General features: G+C 57.0%; 1 protein-coding gene across 3 annotated transcripts; it reads left to right on the top strand.

The window, feature by feature from the left end:
• The first annotated feature begins 2,380 nt into the window (after window positions 1-2,380).
• NYAP1 (neuronal tyrosine phosphorylated phosphoinositide-3-kinase adaptor 1) lies at window positions 2,381-10,969 on the top strand. Of its 3 annotated transcripts, none has more exons than XM_019422748.2 (7): window positions 2,381-2,538; window positions 3,813-3,964; window positions 5,533-5,888; window positions 6,360-7,877; window positions 8,800-9,015; window positions 9,228-9,337; window positions 9,917-10,969. In XM_019422748.2, the coding sequence occupies exons 2-7, from the start codon at window positions 3,897-3,899 to the stop codon at window positions 10,172-10,174; spliced, it is 2,526 nt and encodes an 841-aa protein (XP_019278293.1). In that variant the 5' UTR covers window positions 2,381-2,538; window positions 3,813-3,896; the 3' UTR covers window positions 10,175-10,969. The 3 variants fall into 3 exon arrangements, with proteins under 3 accessions (XP_019278293.1, XP_019278290.1, XP_019278292.1); XM_019422745.2 differs by having other exon boundaries at window positions 8,797-9,015; XM_019422747.2 differs by lacking the exon at window positions 2,381-2,538 and adding an exon at window positions 2,651-2,773 and having other exon boundaries at window positions 8,797-9,015.
• Window positions 10,970-13,378: the final 2,409 nt, after the last annotated feature.

The raw sequence follows: 13,378 nt of genomic DNA, 5'->3' as shown, positions 1-13,378 counted from the left end.
GAACCAAACCCCAAGCAGTGTAGTATTCCTCTTTTTGGATGTGGATATTGAGACCCTGGAGGTTCAGAAAGGCTGTGGGTGGTGCAGCTGGGACATTCTGCACACTCAGGTGTGCCCTTGTCTGGCCCTCACGTGGAGAAACAAAGATGTGCTCAGAAAGGTGCCCACTTGGACTTGCACTTTCTCTCCAACCGTGGTCACATATACATGTGTGCGTATGCACACACAGCCACCCACACAGATGCACCTGAAGACAAACCCAGGGGACCTAAAGCACCCCACCTCTCCCATCCCCTCCCTCCTTTGCCATGGAGAATCCTCACACAGGCTTGAAGGGTTTACTGAGTGCTCGGTGTGAAAAAATACCCCCCCCCCAACCGCCATTTTCTCTTTTTTGGCACCCTCAATCAACCATCTGAGCAAAAGCAGTGTCTAAAGGCCACAACTGCCTTCACTCTTGGGCTCATTAGGAAATGGATTCTGAATCATTTTGGTCAAATAGAACTATTCTTGAGCACATTAAAAATTCCTCATATTGGTCGGCTTTACATAGTTATCTCATGGATTTTCAAAACAGTCCTGGGCTGAGCTGCAGGGTTTAGCTCCAGTGTTTCTGCGGAGGTAACTGGGGCTCCTAGGCATTCGGTTATCTGCCCTAGGCCTGGGAGCTAGTATTTGATGGCATGGAGACTAGGACTGGCTGACACATCCCCTTCTTCTTCAGCTTTAGCTCATGGAAATTTTTAACCACTCTTCAGGGTTAGGGAAAAAAAATAATGCCTCCTGCCTCCACGTTTATATATTTATTCTGTATTTCTTTATTAAAATGCATCTGCACTCTGCCTCTATCCCTCCATGGTAACAATAGCTACCACAGCCAGGTCCCAGGTCCTCCCAAGTCCTGAGGTCCAGGAAGCAGCCGCCCACACAAACCCCCCACTCCTCAACTCTCTCCCCTTTGGCAATATTCAGAACACCGCCCTGCTGCTCCGCCCCCAGATCCTCCTTCCTTCAGCGCTGACTCGCTACAAACTATTCAAAATTTATCTTTGGACGCTCCCCGTCCTACCAACTCAGACACTCAGCCTCAACTTGGACTCCTCCGCGTCTACAGGCCCTGGGACATTGCTGGTCCCGGCGCCAAGTGTTTATTGCATGAATACATAAAAATTCATTCACACTAAGGTGTAAATGTGAAAGGGCTGTTATGTATTTTAATGGGTTACCTTTTGGGGGGGGGGGGCAATAATAGCCCTTTAATGTATTTTACGACTTACAAAGCTCCTTGTATTAATTCTTTTGCTGCCCCAACAACTTTATGGAGGTAAATATGAGATGAGGCATCTTTCAGAGAGGTTGTGTGATTTGCCCAAAGCCACACAGCACATCTGCAAAGATCTGCCATATAAGGTAACGTGCACACGTTCCGGAAATTAGGGGTGGATATCTTTCGGGGGTCCCTTTTTCAGCCACTTAGGGGTAGAACCCAGGTCTTCTTGCAGCTAATGTGTTGGCAAAGGGATTTCCGAGGGAGCATTCCTCCGAGCTGAAGAGAAATATGATGGGGGACTGAGGAAGTGGGCGCGAGCTCGCTACCCTGAACGGCCGCCTCGTCCGCACCCGGACCGTTGCTACGGTGGTCCCAGTCAAAGGTCGACCCCTGGGGCACCCAGGACCTGGCGGGCGCCGCTGCCGAGTCAAAAGTTACTGGGGAAGGATGATTTGGGCTCCGGGGGCGGACTGGAGTAAGCCTTTGAGCTCAGGCGGTGAAACGAGGTCCGGGCGCCCGGGAGTCTTCAGGGATAGGCGAGTCAGCTCCGGTGCCCTCCCCGCACCTGGGGTGGGGGGGGGGGGAGGACGGCAGGAAGATGGGGTGCAGCCAAGGGAGCCCGCCCCCTGCTGGGCAGAGACTCGGAGGGTCGGGCTCGCTACTCTCCGAGCCCCTCGGCCTGGAAAGCGGCACCCCCTGCCGGCCTCGTCACCCCACTGCACTCAGGGCCACGCAGCCGCAGCCTCGCCCCGGCCCGACGCGGGGTGCGCACCCGGGAAGCGCCGAGCGCGCACGGGGTACGCGCGGGGGTGCAGGACCCGGGCTGCCACCGGGGGGCGCCGCTACGCGCTGCGCCCCACTTTGCTCCGCCGGGGCTTTGGACACCGAACCAAACACCGCCCGGCCGTGCAGGGGCAGAGGGGCGACGAAGAGAGGACGCCTCAAAGCGGGGGCGGGCCGGCGCCAGGTCCCCCGCGCCCCGCGCCCTTTCTCCGAGTCCCCCCCGCAGCCTCCGCGGGCTCGGCGTCCCCCGTGCCTCCCACCCCAGCCTGGCGGCGCAGCGCGGCGCGGCCGCTCCCACTCCGTCCTTGGAGGGTGTGGAAGGGTGGGTTTGGGGCCGGGGGCGGGTCTGGGGGCGGACCCGGAGGCGGGGCTGTCTCTGCGGCAGGGCCCAGCTCGGCTCCCCCCGGTCTCTCTCTGTCTCTCCTCCTCCCTCCTCCTGCTCCGGGCGGAGCCCGGCATGGGGGGGCCGGCGCCCGGCAGGCCAGGTACGGTGATGTGGAAATTGGGGAGCCTTGGTGCGGGGAGGTTTGATGGGGGGACAGGGAGTAGTGAGGATTGGCGGGGCGAGAGACGGAGAAACCCAGGGTAGCAGGACAAGGGGAAGGGGAGGGGTGCCCGGGAACCTGGGGCCCTTGGATGGAGAGGGGAATGAAGCCGCCAGGTTTGGAACAAACAGGGAAGGGAGAGGACGGCAGTGAGGAGGGGCGCCTAGGAGGAGAGGTGAGGCCGACGGTGAAAAGGAGAGTGTGTTTGGGGGGAGGGAAACCAAAGCAGGTATGGAGGCCGCAGCTCAGAAGGTAGCTGTGGGGCCAGACTAGAGACCCCGCGGGTGGGATTGAGGGCAGGGACTGGAAGAGGGAAGCCGGGAGCCTCCCAGATCCTGGAGGAGGAAGAAGGTGATGTGGGCCATCATGGAGAGAGGTGGAGACGGTCACCGAGGGGCCAGTGTTGCAGGAATAGGGGTGGACCGAGGCCCGGGCCCAGGCAGAGGACCGGAAGGGGGAACCTGCCCGCAGGGAATGGAAATAGATGTTTGGGTAGTATTGTAGATACCCAACTTGGAGTGCCCCCACCCCTTCCCCAGCATCCCCACCCTGCCCTCATGACACCCCCTGCCTCGGGGCCCAAGACGGGGTGGGGATTCAGACTGTCCCCCCTTCCCCTGTGGGGTGCGATGTACGCAAATAGGCCCCAGTATAACTCCTTGTCTGTAGGTATGTCCAGTTCTGTGTAGCCGATCTGTGTGTGTCTGGAGGTCTCTGTGTGCTGTGGGTGTGTCGGGGGTGTTTATGTCTGTGTGTGTCTGCCTGATGTTAGGTTGTGTTTACCCATGCCGATCTATGTGTCTGGTCCTCTGTTTGTAGATATGGGTTCTGTGGCCTGGTGGTTTGTGTGTCTGAATGTGTGTTTGTGTGGCTGTGGGGTTGCTGTGCATTTGTGGGGCCTGTGTGGTAGATCAGGATGTATTTACAGGATGGGAATCTGTGTCGAGCTGATCTCTCCAGAATGTGTGTTTGTGGCTCTGGACATCTTTGTCAGGGTGTGTGACTCTGTGTACACATGTCCTCCTATGTCTGTCTGTCTACGGGTCCTAGAGGCAGTGTTGGGTTTTCTGTGCTTCCATCTGTTTTCCACTCTCTGAGGACCCAAGTCACATCTCCGCTTCTCTCTCTCTCTCTCTCTCTCTCTCTCTCTCTCATTCATTCCTGGCCCCCACCCACCCCACATCTTCCTTTTTTTCCTTCTCATCTCCACCAAGTGGATCCGGGACCCAGGGAGGGCCGCCCCCCGGGCCTGGTGGCGCTGAGCAGGGCCCCCCAGCCCCCACCTCCTGCCCCACGACATGAACCTCCTCTACCGAAAAACCAAGCTGGAGTGGAGGCAGCACAAGGAGGAGGAGGCCAAGAGGAGGTAAGGCTGCGGACCCAGATTGCCCTCTGGGCTGTCCCACACCTCTGCTTCCCCGGTGGCTGGACCACATCCCTCTGCCCTTCCTGGCTCCAACAGCCTCGTCATGAGTCTGATCTTAGAGTCTATGCTCAGTACAGAATTGCTGGCATTGCATACACCCTGTCCCCACCCTGCTCCTGGCTCCTGGCTCCAGCCCTCATCCTGGCCTCATGGGGGGCTTCTGGCTCAGGAGCACCCTGTTGGCTCTTCCCCACCCCTGGAGGCCCGAGTCACCCCTTCCTGACTCACCTCTGGCCTGTAGTCTCCTTTCTGTCTATGTGGGGCTGGCTCCAGGCGCCCCTGTCACCTGACCTTGGTAGGGGCAGACCCTGCTACCCTCATGGTCCAGGGACTGAGTCATTTGAGGGGCACCAGAGAAGATCCATTTGCCTCCCTCCCAGCCTCCTCTGCTGGGGGAGATGAGGGGGCCAAGCGACAGGGTTTTGTGTGTGTGTCTGTGTGTGTGTGTGTGTGTGTGTGTGTGTGTGTGTGTGTGGTAGGAGACGTGAAGGCTGGGTCCTGCAGAAGAGCCAGGGCTGGGGACCTCTCCCTGCTTGCCCTCTCTCCTTGCCCTCCCAGGGACCTGGATCCTGGCCTCTCCGCTCTCGCTCCCCTCTCTCTTCATTCCCATTGACTGCACAGCCTCTTGGAGCCTGAGTCAGAGCCACCTCCCTGCTCCCTTCTCCCTCCTTGAAACTGTGGAGTTTAATTCTTTTTGTTAATTAGATTAATCAGAGCTATGACTACAGCGATCTCTCCCTAATGAAGGGTTAGTAGACAGGGCCTTAATGAGAGCCCACCCCACAGTGGCTCTCCCCTTTTCCCTGCCAGCCGCCCCTCCCTTCACTCACACAGAAGCTCAGGGACAGTGAAAGGGAATGGAGGTGAGCCTGGGAGGTTGACAGAAAGGACAGCACCGAGAGAGAGGAAGAGAGAGGGGAAGGGAGGAAAAGGATCAGCAGGAGGAGGCTGATGCGGCTGAACGGCCCTCATCTGGGAATGGAGGCGCGGTGTGGTGTGGGAGCACAGGCCGTGGTAGCCGGACGTGACGGGAGGCCAGAGACCAGGTGTGGGCCAGCGTGAGCCTGGGAGGAGCAGGGCCGTGATGGCAGGTGTATGTGCCAGACAGGGCTGTGCTGCCTGTGTGTGCATCTCTCTACCTGTGCATGAAGCCGTCCACACGAGTGCCGTGTGCCAGATATGCCCAGGCTGGGATCACACAGCTCCAGCGATACTCCTCTGCACACATACTCATCCCTTCTCTCATCCCTGCTCGCCTCTCCTCCCCAATCTCCTTGTCTTTTTTAAAGCCTAGGGATTCTGCCTGACGTTTCTAGTTTAGTGCCCTGGACCTTCGGGCAGCCTCCCATCCCCACCCCAGGCCCCTTCCTCCTCTTCCTTCTCCTCGAGGCTCCTCCTCCTCCTCCTCCTCCTCCTTGGAGGCCACAGGGTTGCACACCCCTCTTAGGGTAGAGGAGGGGGAGGCCCAGGCCTGAGGCCCAACCTTTGTTCCATCTTTCTCTCTCCAGCTCCAGTAAGGAGGTGGCCCCTGCAGGCTCCGCAGGGCCCGGGGCCGGCCCAGGGCCTGGGGTCCGCGTGCGGGACATCGCCTCGCTGCGCCGCTCCCTCAGGATGGGCTTCATGACAATGCCAGCCTCCCAGGAGCACACCCCCCACCCCTGCCGCAGCGCCATGGCCCCACGCTCACTCTCTTGCCATTCAGTGGGCAGCATGGACAGTGTTGGGGCTGGGCCTGGGGGGGGAGGTGGGGGTCTCACAGAGGACAGCAGTGCCCGAAGACCCCCTGCCAAGCCCCGGAGACATCCTAGCACCAAGCTCAGCATGGCAGGGTCGGGGGCAGACATGCCCCCAGGCAAGAAAGCAGGTGAGATACCCCCAACCATTCCCGGGAGCTGGGGGAGCTGGGAGGATCCATTCCAGGCCAAGAGAGGCCTACAGGGGAGGGTCCATTCAGGGAAGAACCAAGGGAATGGAAGGTTCCATTCTCAGAGGGAGTGGGGGGAGGGTTGTTTCTTTTTGGAAGGGCCTGAGATGAACCATTCAAGGGTAGGGGAAGCTCCCTGAAAAGCCCATTCCTGGGGAGGGGGTGGCCTGGAAGGGACACGTAAAGGTGGAACAGAATTTAGGGTGGGAGCTGCAGATTCCAGGGAGTTCATTGGAAGGATGATAGAGCTGGCTGGTAGCAAAGGAACCTATGTGCTTTCAGTTGAGGAACGTGGGGGAAATAAAGAAGCAGATATGTCCTTGCAGATGGGGTAAGAGATGAGAGGGGGTCTGCCCATCTCCTTCCCCCAATAAGAGCCCAGTTTATTTTTCTCTTTCCCATTCTGCCCAGGCTCACAGAAGCCAACCCCAGAGGGCCGAGAGTCCAGCCGGAAGGTTCCTCCGCAGAAGCCCAGGCGAAGCCCCAACACTCAGCTCTCTGTCTCCTTTGATGAGTCCTGCCCCTCAGCTCCCTCTCCTCGAGGGGGGAATCTGCCCCTTCAGCGCCTCAGTAGGGGGTCCTGCGTAGCTGGGGACCCTGAGGTGGGTGCCCAGGAAGAGGAGCCCGTGTACATTGAGATGGTGGGGGATGTCTTCAGGGGAGGAGGGCGAAGTGGAGGGGGCCTGACTGGGCCCCCTCTCGGGGGTAGAGGCCCGACCCCTCCAGCTGGTGCCGACTCGGACTCGGAGGAGAGCGAGGCTATATACGAGGAGATGAAGTACCCACTGCCCGAGGAGGCAGGGGAAGGCCGGGCCAATGGGGCCCCTCCATTGACCGCAACCTCCTCGCCACACCAGCCTCAGGCCCTGCAGCCCCACACCCACCGCCGGCCAGCTTCAGCCCTCCCAAGCCGGAGGGATGGGACACCTACCAAGACCACTCCTTGTGACATCCCCCCACCCTTCCCCAACCTCCTCCAACACCGTCCTCCGCTCCTGGCCTTCCCCCAAGCCAAGCCTGCTTCCCGAACCCCTGGCGATGGGGTCTCAAGGCTACCGGTCCTCTGCCACTCGAAGGAGCCAGCGGGCTCCACCCCAGCTCCCCAAGTGCCTGCCCGGGAGCGGGAGACGCCTCCCCCGCCGCCTCCGCCTCCTGCTGCCAACCTGCTGCTGCTGGGACCCTCAGGCCGGGCCCGGAGCCACTCAACACCGTTGCCACCCCAGGGCTCTGGCCAGCCCCGGGGGGAGCGGGAGCTCCCCAACTCCCACAGCATGATCTGCCCCAAGGCGGCAGGGGCGCCGGCAGCCTCTCCTGCCCCAGCCGCCTTGCTCCCTGGCCCCCCCAAGGACAAGGCTGTGTCTTACACCATGGTGTACTCGGCGGTCAAGGTGACCACGCACTCCGTCCTGCCAGCTGGTCCGCCCCTGGGTGCTGGGGAGCCAAAGACGGAGAAGGAGATCTCAGTCCTCCATGGGATGCTGTGCACCAGCTCGAGGCCCCCAGTGCCTGGGAAGTCCAGCCCCCACAGTGGGGCCATGGGCGCAGCAGCTGGGGTCCTCCACCATCGTGGCTGCCTGGCCTCCCCGCACAGCCTTCCGGACCCAACCGCAGGCCCCCTGACTCCCCTCTGGACCTACCCAGCTGCAGCAGCTGGGCTCAAGAGACCCCCTGCCTATGAGAGCCTCAAGGCTGGGGGGGTGCTGAATAAGGGCTGTGGAATGGGGGCCCCATCCCCCATGGTCAAGATCCAGCTTCAGGAGCAAGGGACCGATGGGGGTGCCTTTGCCAGCATCTCCTGCGCCCATGTCATCGCCAGTGCAGGGACACCAGAGGAGGAAGAAGAGGAGATGGGCGCCACGACATTTGGGGCAGGCTGGGCTCTACAGAGGAAGGTCCTGTATGGAGGGAGGAAGGCAAAAGAGCTGGACAGTGAGTGAGGGGTAGGAATTTGGGGGTGGGGGACTGGGGATGCCCGTGATGATTTCAGGGAAGTGTTGGAAGGGTTATTTGGAAGCCACAACCCATTGTCCTGAAGTGGGAAGTTTTCAAGGAGACCAGAGAATAAGGGCATGCAAGAGACTGAGGGGAGGGGGTCCCCACATGTGCACTGGAGGGGCAAGGAAGATCTGCAATGGGAAGGGGCTGGAATCTGGCCCCAAGAGTAGCCTCCTGCCCGGTCCTGCTCTACTCCCTGCCCTTCCCTTTGCTAGGCTGCAGGGGTGTGTGTTTGTGAGTGTGCGCACACGAAGGGCTAAACACAGCTGCCTCCCAGCTGTTGCCATGGCAACCCATCCAGACAGGAGGGAGAGGAGAGGGAGGCCCCTACCGTTGCCTGGCAACGCAATGCTCTGCCAGGCCTCCTCTCGGAGCTGAGCTTAGTTCACTTGCAGCCCTTCCCCCAACAACCTCCCCCTTCCCACTTCCTGGCTCAGGATTTGGGATCTCCCCCTCCTGGGGAAGACCAGGGCTCCTGGTCTCTGTTTCAGATGGTGGTCATTCTGGCCCTATCAGGCCAGGAGGGGCTCTGGGGCTAAAGCTGGGCCAGGGGAGTCCCCTTTGACCACAGAAAAGGGGTTGACAAGAGCAAATATCTGATTCTCAGCCCAGGGATGGTACCAGTGGGTGGAGAGGAAAGTGGCAGTAATGGGGTCCCTCGTGTGTGTGTGTGTGTGTGTGTGTGTGTGTGTGTGTGTGTGTGTTGGGCAGTGTGAGGTAGCGTCCCTGCCTTCCCAGCTGTGACTTCCAAAGGGGCAGTTACTTCTGGTCCCTGCATGCCATGGTGTGTGTTGCTGGGGGGACAGCAAGACCCTTCTCATGTGTAGGCACTGAGCTCCCCTTGTCATCCCAGCAGAGCTCGAGGATGGTGCCCGGGCCTGGAACGGCAGTGCCGAGGGTCCAGGCAAGGTGGAGCGTGAGGACAGGGGCCCTATGGCATCAGGGATCCCGGTGAGGAGTCAGGGGGCAGAGGGCCTGCTGGCCAGGATCCACCACGGAGGGGACCGAGGAGGGAGCCGCACGGCGCTGCCCATACCCTGCCAGACGTTTCCTGCCTGCCACCGCAATGGAGGTGACACCCTTCCCACACCCGGACACAGATGGGGCCGGATGGGGGAAATCTCTCTGGGTCCATGCCCCGGGCCCTCCATTTTACCACCACATGTCAATTCCCTTTTCTCCTCTGCTGAGTCCTGGGCGGCCTGGAAGGGGCTGCCCTCTGGGAACTTCGGGAAGGGAACCTGGAGGCCCCGACCCCTCCTCACTTCTCATTTTCCACCTCAGACTTCACGGGAGGCTACCGCCTGGGGCGCTCCGCCTCCACCTCTGGAGTCCGGCAGGCCGCGCTCCACACACCCCGGCCCTGCAGCCAGCCTAGGGATGCCCCAAGCCAGGTGAGGAGGAGGAGGACGGAGTTGGGTTTTCTTTTATTTGTGAAGGAGCAGGTAGAGAAGAAAGCCTGGGTATGGAAAGAAAAGTAGGAGGTCAGCCTGGGGCTGGCACAGTCTAATAGGGGTTCAGAGGAGAGTTGGGGCGGGGGGGGGGGAGGCAGTGATCCTGGGAAGAGCCTGTATTAATCAGATGGACAGCCTGGCAGGGCCACCACTGGCCTGCAGTGTCCCTCTGTGCATTTAGGAAAAGGTGTCTCCTTGGGGTGGGATGGGGCGGGACCAACTCAAAAAATGCATTCTGCAGTTTGTTAAAGGTGCCCATTCCTCAGGGTGAGACAGGCCCAGCCTGGCCGGTACCCTGTGAGGCCAAGGGTGCAAGGGCTGGGTTCCTGTCACCCACTCCCCACCCCCAGCTAGAGGGGAGAGGACAGAGGCCTTGGGGGGCATGACATGAACTTGTTTCTGGGGAAAGGCATCGGTCTTTGCAGTGGGGGACAGGACCTGGTCACTCCGAGGTCCTTGACCCCCCCCTCATTCCTTTCTCCCCTCGTCGCGGGCCGGCGGCGGGAGGAAGGGGCACAGACCCACCCCGCGCTGCCGCTGCCGCTGCCCCTACCGCCTCAGCCTGCCCGTGAGCGCGATGGCAAGCTGCTGGAGGTGATAGAGCGCAAGCGCTGCGTGTGCAAGGAGATCAAGGCCCGCCACCGCCCCGACCGAGGCCTCTGCAAGCAGGAGAGCATGCCCATCCTCCCCAGCTGGCGGCGGGGGCCCGAGCCCCGCAAGTCCGGCACCCCACCCTGCCGCCGGCAGCACACGGTCCTCTGGGACACTGCCATCTGAGGAGGCCGGGAGGCCGGGGCACCGGACTGGGGAGCGGGGCGGGGGTGCCAGAGACTTGCCTTGAAAGAGGGACACTTGAAGGACCAGGTGAGAGAAAGCCAGGGAGAACCCCTGCCTTCCACCCTAACCCCCGGAGACGGGGAGTGCGCCAGGCCCACCGGGCTTGGGGCGCCAGCCGCGCCCCCTGAGATTTGGGGGAGGAGGGTTTGTTTGAGGTTGGAAGTGAGGGCCTCCGCTGCTCTCCCAGCCGGGCGAGGTAGACTCCTCCTCCTGAGAGGGCAAAGGCCAAGCCAGAAGTCAGCGTGGGGGAGGAGGGAAGGGAAGGGAGGAAGGAGGGCGGGTCAAGTGAAGGACGGGGCTAGAGTGTGAGGTAGAGGGGCTCTTTTATAAGAGCCGGGAGTGGGGAGGGGGTATTTATTTCATTATTTATTTTAGTTGGGAGGGCAATTCTGGGCCCTTCTGACCTACTCCTGGGCAGGGAGCAGACAATGGTGGGCAATTAAAGGGAACCAAGTTGGCGCTCTCCCCAATGCCTGAAGGCCCCACCATCCGCGCCCACCCCCAAGCTGGGGATCAGTCTGGAGTGGGGAGCCCAGTGAGAGAAGGGAGGGAGGGGCTCCGGTGAGCTGAGGGCCGCAGACTCATTACAGTACTTACCAATGGCCAGAATTTGGTAGTGAGTGTGGCCTGCTGTGAAACAGGCATCTTATTTAGCTCTGGGGTGAGGGTCTAGCACCAGGGATGGGCGGGATGATGGGGAAGGAGGGACATTTTAGCGGGTGGGGGGTGGGTAGGGTATTTATTTAAATTTTAAAAAATCAGAAGAGATGTCAGGAACTTTTTTTTAATTCCTTTCTTTTCAGAATAATATATTAAAAGACTAACGATCCTAGAACTGGCTTCTTCTATTTCAGTGTGCTCCGCTTTTCTTACACCTGTATCTTTTCCCTCTTGCCCCATGGTTGGTGGGAGTTGGAGGTGGTGCAGGGAGGGGTGAGTGGCTGTGGCAAGTAACAGGGAGAGGTGGAGTTTGAGGTAAGTCTTTGGGAATGCCACCATGCTGTGATTCAGCAAGCATTTACTGAGCCAGCATCTGATATGTGTTTGGCAATACACTCATACAGAAGGAATATTCAGACTGAAGCCTGCCCTCAAGCAGCTTCTAGTCTACTAAGGGGGAGGAGACACCTGGGACAACACCGGACAGTGCTACAGCAGTAAGGGGGCTGGGAGTGCCTGGAGTAATCTAAGGCTTCCTGGAAAGTGAGCCTAAAAGGACAGGTAAGGTTTGGATGAGCAGGGGGAGGAGGGACCGTCCCAAGGTCACAGTATGATTATCTGCAGAAGAGTAGGAGATGGAGGTGGGGCAGGCAATGTGTGTAAATAATGCAACGCGCAATGAGTCAACCATGATGAAGATGGTTTGGAGAGATGGGCATCAAAGCAAGATGCTCAGCCTCAAGAAGCAATCACGGGAGAGGATAAAAAGTGTCTGGGAGAATGGAGGGCAAGGGACAGTTTGTAAGATGCAGCTGAAAGAACAGCCCCTGCTGGGGAATGAAGGAGCCAAAGGGGGATCCTTGAAGCCCAAGTTTGGAGCTCCTATGATTGGGTAATGAGCACCTTGACAGAGCAAAGCAAGATTCCTTTGAGGGAAGAATTTTGGATTGGAAGCAGTGGTTAATATCCAGGCTGAAAGGTTTGTTACCAGCTAGAACATTGTGGTGGATGGCACAAGAGATGTTTTTAAGCAATCTGAAGATGAACATTTTTTTTTCTTTAAAAAAAAAAAGATTTTATTTTTAAGTAATCTCTACACCCAACGTGGGGCTTGAACTCACAACCCCAAGATCAAGAGTCACATGCTCTACCGACTGAGTCAGCCAGACACCCCAAGAAGAACATTTTTTTTTTAAAAGCTTTAACAGTTTTCTATTTATTTTCATTCCTATTAGAGAAATTATAACCAGGCACATGAAAGTATTTATTTCATGGGTATTGTTGCACAAGATGAGGCTAAATTTATTTCTAATGAGTTGGTTTAAAGAAGAATGTTAAATAATGGTACAGGTATGATATACAGAATATGGCAAATTATGACAGGGTATGAGAAATTTTGGAATTTGGGAAACACCAACTTAGAGAAGAAATGACAATAGTTCGGGAGAGATGAGAAAACTGTAGATAGTAGGAGTCATCAATATAGAAATAATACTCAGGGCTGAGACTGAGTTTTATACAGGAGAGTGTGGATGAAGATAAGCGTTAAGAAGAAAATATGAACAGGCAATAGCTTTTTACATTTTTATTTATTTCCTAAATTGACATATATCAACGTATAACATTGTATTAGTTTCAGGCGTCTGACATAATGATTTGATCTAGATATATATTGTGAATATTGTGAATATATATTGTGAAACGATCATCACAGTAAATGTAGTTAACCTCCATCACTACACAGTTACAATTTTTTTTTCTTGTGATGAGAACTTTTAAGACTGACCCTCTTAGCAACTTTGAAAGATACAATGCAGTCTTGTTAACTATAGTCACTATGCTGTACATTACAACTCCAGGACTTACTTACCTTATAACTGGAAGTTTGTACTCTTTACCATCTTCATTCATTTTGCCCACCCGGCCAACACCACCTCTGGCAACCACCAATCTGTTCTCTATGTTTGTGAGTTTTGTTGGTTTTTTTGTTGCTGTTTTAGATTCAACATGTAAGTGAGATCATAGAGTATTTGCCTTTCTGTCTGACTAATGCCCTCAAGGCCCATCCATGTTGACAGAAATGTCACGATTTCCAGTACCTTAAAAAAAAAATTTTTTTTTAATCTCAGAGAGAGAGAGAGGGCAAGCCAGGGAGAGGGGCAGAGGGAGAGAGAGATTGAGAGACAGAGACAGAGAGAGAGAGAGAGAGAGAGAGAGAGAGAATCCCAAGCAGTCTCTACAATCATCATGGAGCCTGATGCAGGGCTCAATCCCATGACCTTGGGACCACAACCTGAGCTGAAATCAAGAGTTGGACACTCAACTGGCTGAGACACCCAGGAACCCCTCAATACCTTTTTAATAATTAGTTAGAAAATTAATGCAAGTAAACAGCCTGCTTATAAGAGCAACGAAAATCATAAAATATCTTGGAGTAGCTTTAATAAGAAATGTGCAGAACTTATATTTGATCAATCAATCAAA

This window comes from Panthera pardus, unplaced genomic scaffold (genome assembly GCF_024362965.1).
Source record: "Panthera pardus isolate Hobbes unplaced genomic scaffold, ASM2436296v1 HiC_scaffold_4, whole genome shotgun sequence".
Lineage (NCBI taxonomy): Eukaryota > Metazoa > Chordata > Mammalia > Carnivora > Felidae > Panthera > Panthera pardus.
Note: the sequence above shows the minus strand (reverse complement) of the source record. Positions and strands in the feature narration are given on the sequence as shown.

Bases quoted from the DNA above. Each gene is read 5' to 3' on its own strand.
- NYAP1 (XM_019422745.2), top strand. From the start codon at position 3,897: ATGAACCTCCTCTACCGAAAAACCAAGCTGGAGTGGAGGCAGCACAAG. The intron at 5,889-6,359 runs GTGAGATACCCC...CATTCTGCCCAG, and splicing joins GCCCCCAGGCAAGAAAGCAG to GCTCACAGAAGCCAACCCCA. The intron at 7,878-8,796 runs GTGAGTGAGGGG...TTGTCATCCCAG, and splicing joins GAAGGCAAAAGAGCTGGACA to CAGAGCTCGAGGATGGTGCC.